The 7,153-nt window shown below is 38.7% G+C and overlaps 2 protein-coding genes across 2 annotated transcripts; both read left to right on the top strand.

The window, feature by feature from the left end:
- Positions 1 to 2,956: 2,956 nt before the first annotated feature.
- Positions 2,957 to 4,746, top strand: LOC110441520. The gene is made up of 3 exons (XM_021484692.1): positions 2,957 to 3,203; positions 3,799 to 4,438; positions 4,493 to 4,746. The coding sequence occupies exons 2-3, from the start codon at positions 3,801 to 3,803 to the stop codon at positions 4,551 to 4,553; spliced, it is 699 nt and encodes a 232-aa protein (XP_021340367.1). The 5' UTR covers positions 2,957 to 3,203; positions 3,799 to 3,800; the 3' UTR covers positions 4,554 to 4,746.
- LOC110441519 lies at positions 4,613 to 6,436 on the top strand. The gene is made up of 3 exons (XM_021484691.1): positions 4,613 to 4,652; positions 4,743 to 4,809; positions 5,854 to 6,436. The coding sequence occupies exons 1-3, from the start codon at positions 4,613 to 4,615 to the stop codon at positions 6,434 to 6,436; spliced, it is 690 nt and encodes a 229-aa protein (XP_021340366.1).
- The last annotated feature ends 717 nt before the right edge of the window (positions 6,437 to 7,153 follow it).

Genomic DNA, 7,153 nt, shown 5'->3' with positions numbered 1-7,153 from the left:
CAATAATCTTCACTGGTTTATACTGGCCCTTCATTATAGCCCTGAACAGAAGTTTGGAGGTGGCTCTGTCATCCATTATTCTAGTTTGATATTCAGTTTGCGATGAAGCTAGATAACTGTGAAATAGTTTAGATGAACTCACTATTTATAGCTAATTTTGTATTATGACGTAGTTTGTTATAATGTATGTTTGTCACAGTTTGTATCATCGGCTCGGCGTATCGGGTTGATGATATGGTTTTGACTGGCACATGATATAAACCTTTTTTTACCTTCAATTCCTTTGGAACAAGATTGTTAAAAAATAAATATATAATACTGTTGATGTTATTGTTAATAAGATTCCTCAGTTTGGAAATTTGTGATATCAAAGTTTTACTTTCTACACAAAGAATTTACGTATTAAACGTGTTGCAACGTTTCAAGACCGACTGGTCCCTTTGTCAAGCTATGGCTGATTGAGCGGTTTTAATTTTTTACCCGGACAACGATGTGACGAAATTGTATATTTTTATGTCACTCGACCCGGCATGTTTCGCCTAACGATAGGGATCGTATACACACTACATCAGATAGGTTACATGTAGGGTGTAGATCTAGCCCCCTCTCCTTTATGTCAGGATTGGGTCATGCAGATGACCCAGTTGGTGTCCCCTCTCGTCTCTGTTCATGTTCTAAGTTTCCTCATTTTGATTGCTACTTGGATTTGTTTCGTTTTTGTGTGTTGTTCCCTTTCAACTATATTGGCATTGTCCCAATCGACGACGTGATTTTGGGTGTTAGCGTGATCTGTTAATCCCGATTTATTGTACTGGGTGGCGGATGTATTACGAGTGATGTTGCTTATTTTCTCTGCGTCCTTTTGATGTTGCTTCAAAACATACAAATGCCAAGATAGTCGAAAGGGAACAACACACAAAAACGAAAAATCAGGAAAACTCAGAAGATGAACAGAGACGATGGGGACATCAGCTGAGTCATTTGCATGACCCGATACTGACATAACAGGGGAGGAGGTTATATCTACACCCTACTTGTAACCTATCAGATGTAGTTGTGTATACGCTACCCATCGATAGGCGTAACGTCCCGGGTCGAGTGACATACAAAATATGCAATTTCGTCACATCGTTGTACAGGTACAGCAGTTTCAACATTTGTTTATTTATTTGCCCTTCACACCTGTAAGCCTAGCCATATATTGAAACTGATGGAAATGATCAGTCCAAAATACTGATCACATACAAAATAGCCATTGCATACAGACATGCATGCGTGCGTAGACAAGGACAAGGACTATTTGTTCATTAACTAGAGTCCCAAGGGAAAGTGTTCCTTGTTAATATTTTGTCCATCATACATATTCTCAATAAACGAATTAAGGGTCAGTGAAAAAAATACAAACTACCATATACATCAGCGAATCTATACATTTCCTTTGAAAGCGTCTTTCCGTCTGATTGTCATGACACCGTCTCAGATGGGGATCATCACCTGTCCAACATGCAACAGATTGGTGTCAATAACCCAAAATAGGATGGAAATGCCACAGTTATGGCTAATGGAAGAACACTGAACAGAGAAATGACTTATATGATAAGGTGGTATATTTACAAACTATACTAGAGTAACCTATATAACCTTACTACAGAGATTGACAGGGGAGTAGTCACCTCTATCTTGTAGGATGTAGAATTATCCAATTGAAAACAAATGCTTTTCCACAGGTAAGTGAAATGGAATCTGTTGATAATTTCTTTAACATTTCTTGTGATACAAATATACTGAACTATTTTGTAACACTGTAGTAAGGGGTGACTGCTTCCGATTTTCTCTCCCTTGATAACTGTACACGGCCAGGTTTTGTAATGGAGACATAAATAAGCTGTGTGCCAGCGTACTATACTTTGTGTGTCACTGTTATATTTTATGTGATTACAAGCTAGCTATAGAAAAAGGTCACAGGCGCTAGGGGAAGTAAATTCCGTCTTTCGTTAATTAGTCTTCAATTGTACCTACCTACTATTGCAGCTTGTTTAGGATAATTGAAGATAATTTAATTATATTTTATTATGACTTTTTTCGTTAGTTGAAACAATTTACATCATTAGACTGCGAGAAAGTGTAAGACAACTGTTATAGTTGTTACTGATTATCGAGTGGTTGTAACTGATTATCGAGCGGTTGTAATTGATTATTGAGCGGTTGTAACTGATTATCGAGCGGTTGTAACTGATTATCGAGCGGTTGTAACTGATTATCGAGCGGTTGTAACTGATTATCGAGCGGTTGTTACTGATTATCGAGCGGTTGTAACTGGTTATCGAGCGGTTGTAACTGATTATAGAGCGGTTGTAACTGATTATCGAGCGGTTGTAACTGATTATCGAGCGGTTGTAACTGATTATAGAGCGGTTGTAACTGATTATCGAGCGGTTGTAACTGATTATCGAGCGGTTGTAACTGATTATAGAGCGGTTGTAACTGATTATCGAGCGGTTGTAACTGATTATCGAGCGGTTGTAACTGATTATAGAGCGGTTGTAACTGATTATCGAGCGGTTGTAACTGATTATCGAGCGGTTCAATTGCTGAAACATTGACTTTAAATGCTATACATATACTTGTGAACCAACCTCATTACCCCCCTGAATTGACATGTAAAACTAATATTTCCTATTTTGATGTGTATATTAATAAGGATTTATATATATAGTCATGACTTGATATATAATGTGGATTAAATAACTCCCGATGTATATCACACATGCCAGTTTTAAATGCTGTACCGCATTTATATTTTTTATTGACAAAGAAGTGAACGATTTGTCCTGTAAATTTATGACTGAAAAACCATTTTTAATTTATAAATATGTTTTTCTTCTGATGTTCATGTATGTAAGCAAATTTTAACAAAATTTATAAGTTTTAAAATTTCATTTTCAAGCAATTTATCTTAATGTCAAAAATTCAAGCCTGTTATAATTTTGCATGTTTTATAACTGTCGTATATAAAAACGCTAATCCGGACATTGCGGTCCGTCTTCCGTTAATTTTATTTCAAATTAGACACCACCGTGGTACTTCCTTTTAATCACTGTTTTTGAAGAAAGCGAGGACGACAAATATTTTGAGGCTGCAATTTTCAAGTTAGCAGGAGTAAAAGATACCAAAGGTGGTAGGTTAAAGGTATTGAGGTGGCGGTAAGTCGAAAGATACACTCTAGGTATTGCTTAAGTGTGCATACCGGAATTTTTACAGCTTATTTGGAGACAGAATGTGCTTGGGTGTAGGGCCATGTGCTCACCTCGTGGCAGCCATATTGTTTCCGATACTGCCGAATGTCGTATTATTCATACTTGAACTTTTTGATCCTTTCGCAAGCTATGATAATTGTGTTAACGGTTTGGTTGATCGAGTCAAAGTGACATTATCGTAGCGATACTATAACTGATGGCTCTACGGAGATATGGTAATACTGTGGTATTTGTCACGAACTACTCGAAATGCGTATTTGAATTTTAATCAGGTGCTATATGTTGAGTATTAATATCGGGGTATCCCTGCCATAGCATTAAGAATTTTGAATGGGAAATTTGCAACGTATGAGTATTTGAGTAGCAAAAAAGCTGGCAGTTAAAATCAAATTTGAATTAGAATAAATTAATGATAATTAAGTTTGAAAAATAATAATGTATTAATGAATGAAATATATATGTCGATACACTGCATAGAGAAATAAAAAACAAAAAAATAAAATAAAAAAATTAACAATTATTTCCATTTATTGAGTCATAGCCATGCCGAGACAAGGCCGAGCAAGGGGAAAAGCCAGGGGTCGTGGGTTGCCCTACACAAGGAATGCCCAACAGATTCCGGTTGTGCCTCCCGTCCAGCCTCAACCTCCGGTGGTACAGCCCCAGGCCCAGATGGAACCTGCTGTCATCCCGGGCAATCTACAGGAGCCTTCAACGGCCATGGTCGAGTCTCTCATCGAGAGAATCACCCCCATAATTATGCAGCAGGTAGCACAAGGTACTGAGTCAGGTTTAGTGACATCTGTATTAACACACTCTGTTGGGCAAGTGATGAGTTACACAGATAGGTTGGATTGGGGTATAGATGTGGCAGTAAGGGCTAAAATTATGAAGGGTGATTATGTTGACTTAAGTCACCTGCTTAGAAAGCCAGGGGAGGTTAATTCAGAGGATAAACAGTTTTGTGTGGTTGATGGGGCTATTTTAATAAAAGAGAAGAAAAGTCGAGTCAAAATAACTGATTTGGATATGTGGACTGATGCATTCTTGAAATATATGTCGGTTTATGTATTGGCTAACCCAGAAGCAACACAAGGGATGTTGAAGTATATGCATAGTGTGCGGCTGGGGGCAAAGAGAGTTGGTGGTTTAACTTGGTACGATTATGACGTGCAGTTTAGGCTTNCAAAGAGAGTTGGTGGTTTAACTTGGTACGATTATGACGTGCAGTTAAGGCTTAAGAAGGAAGCAAACCAAAGTATAGACTGGGGGTGTTGGACCAGGAACTATGGTTAATGTACATGTATTCTGGTAATAAGGTGCAGGGTCCTAAGGTAAATGTGCAGAGGGCCACTATGAAATCTGGACCGAAGTGTTACGAGTTCAACAACACAGGTAGTTGTAAAAGGTCGTTTTGTAAATTTGGGCACTTTTGCATTGAATGTTCAGGTAATCACCCTAAATAAGGTGTTATTCTACCTCTAGGTTCACAGGAGCTCATAGATCGGGAAATACGGGAGGCAGTACCACCAGTCTGGCTAAGTCGGGCCAGGTGGGCCAAGCCACTGTCTCTCGGACAGTCACCAATAAGACTTGAGATGTTGGAATATGCCTTAAGCAATTACCCAAATGTAGTTGACAGGGAGGTTTTGTTAAAGGGTTTTTCAAAAGGATTCTCGTTGAATTATGCTGGCCCTAGGGGGCCAACCATGTGTAAAAACTTAAAATCCATCTTGGGTAATGAATTGTTGGCCTTGAAGATTGTGTTAAAAGAGGTTATATTAGGTAGGATTGCAGGGCCCTTCCTGTTAGCACCAATACGGCTAAGATTGTCGCCAGCTGGCTTATGTCCAAAGAAAGATGGATCCATGCGTCTTATCCAACATTTGTCTTACCCGTCTAATGGTAGTGTTAATGATTTTATTGACAGGGAGTTTTGTACAGTTCATTATTCTCCCTTTGATAAAATGTTAGAAAATATTGCAAACTTAGGTAAAGGGTCTTTAATAGCAAAGATGGATATCAAATCAGCTTTCCGGCTTCTTCCAGTACAGCCGTCGGATTTTGAGTTGCTTGGTTTCAAGGTGGCAGGGTTATCATTTTATTACAAAACATTACCTATGGGTTGTAGTGTATCATGTGCTTTGTTTGAAAATCTTTCTACAGCTCTTCAGTGGATAGTTATTGATCAAACAGGTTTGGAGTCCTTAGATCATTATTTGGATGATTTTATATTTGTTGGTGCTCATGGTACAAATGATTGTGTGTTTCTCATGTCGGGCTTTTCGGAAATTTGTAAAGTGCTCGGGGTACCCATTGCAGGTGATAAAACAGTTGGGCCTACTTATATTTTAGAATTTTTGGGCTTGGAGATTGACACCATTGAGATGGTGGTTCGAATCCCGCAGGATAAGCTGTTAGAATTAAAGGTTTTAATTACTCGTATGCTTGGGAAGAAAAATATTTCTCTGCATGAGCTGGAATCAGTTGCAGGAAAGATTATTTTTTGTGCCAGAGCTATCCCCTCAGCTAGGGCATTCATACGGCGAATGTATGATGCTATGATTGGTATTAAAAAATCCTTTTATTTGATTAGGTTAAATAAGGAAATTAAGGAGGACCTTTTAGATTGGCTTAAGTTTCTGGACTTGTTTAATGGAACTTGTAGGTTTGATGAACTTGATTGGGTTGAATCTCCAGATCTAGCTTTGTACACGGATAGTGCTGGTGGCGATGGGTCAAAAGGTGGAACAGCCTACCTCCATCCCCATTGGGCCTTTTTATCATGGCCAGAACATTGGTTAGGTACAGAGATCATGAAGGACATCACATTCTTGGAACTTGCCCCCATAGTTTTGGCTTTTCATTTGTGGTCAACTTCATTCAAGGATAAGCGTATAGTATTGTTCACAGATAATTTAGCACTGGTGTCAGTCTTGAATAAAAAGTCATCAAAATCCACTCGAATCATGCAGTTAGTGCGGCCGTTAGTTTTGTATGCTATGTTGAACAATATAAATTTTAAAGCTCGGCATGTAGCAGGTGTCGAGAATGGTATAGCTGATAGCATTTCTCGTCGACAGTGGCAGCGATTCCGTCAGTTGGCTCCAGAAGCAGACAGGGACCCATCTCCAATTCCAGAAAGTTTTCAAGAGCTGATCTTCAAAATGAAAGTGTGAGGCTGCTTGACAGTTCCCTGTCAGCCAGCACCAGAAAGTTGTATGATGCAAGTGTGCAGAAGTTTGAAGGTTTTAGGGCTGAATATGGTATCAACGTATCAGATGTGATTAATTTTGTGTCCTATTTATCGCTAATAGGTTTTGCAGTTAGTTCCATTCGGGCATATGTGTCCGCCATTGCCTATACATGTAGGATATCTGGATTGTTGGACCCACCACAGAACTTTTTGTTTCAAAGTTATTGCAAGGTTTGAATAGGACAAGGCGTTCTAAAGATGTTCGCTTGCCAATTACTCCTTCAGTACTTGCCAGGGTGTTACTATCACTGCCAAGAGTATGTAAAACGTTGTATGAGGTGAGTCTATTTAGTCTGGTTTATTCTCTTGCCTTTTATGTTTTTTTCAGGGTTGGGGAATTAGTGGTTACTCAAGCAGAGCATGGTTTCTCAGTGGTGAATCTGAAAACTTGAGACTTCTTAGCCATGGTAGATAAAATTGTTAATATCTATCATGAATTATTTACTAAGAAAACTGCTTAATCCAATATATGTTTTGGTATACGAATGTATGTGCGAAAAGCTTCAGACGACCAACGCCCATATGCCTTAAGCTTATCCTCTGTTACTGAATTACCATAAGCTGTAGTAGCCGCCCCGACCCGAAAATATGCAATTATATAGCAGCTGGACCCATACAAAAAATGTAGTTTTATATGTAA

The sequence above is a fragment of the Mizuhopecten yessoensis genome, unplaced genomic scaffold (genome assembly GCF_002113885.1).
Source record: "Mizuhopecten yessoensis strain PY_sf001 unplaced genomic scaffold, ASM211388v2 scaffold716013, whole genome shotgun sequence".
NCBI lineage: Eukaryota > Metazoa > Mollusca > Bivalvia > Pectinida > Pectinidae > Mizuhopecten > Mizuhopecten yessoensis.
Note: the sequence above shows the minus strand (reverse complement) of the source record. Positions and strands in the feature narration are given on the sequence as shown.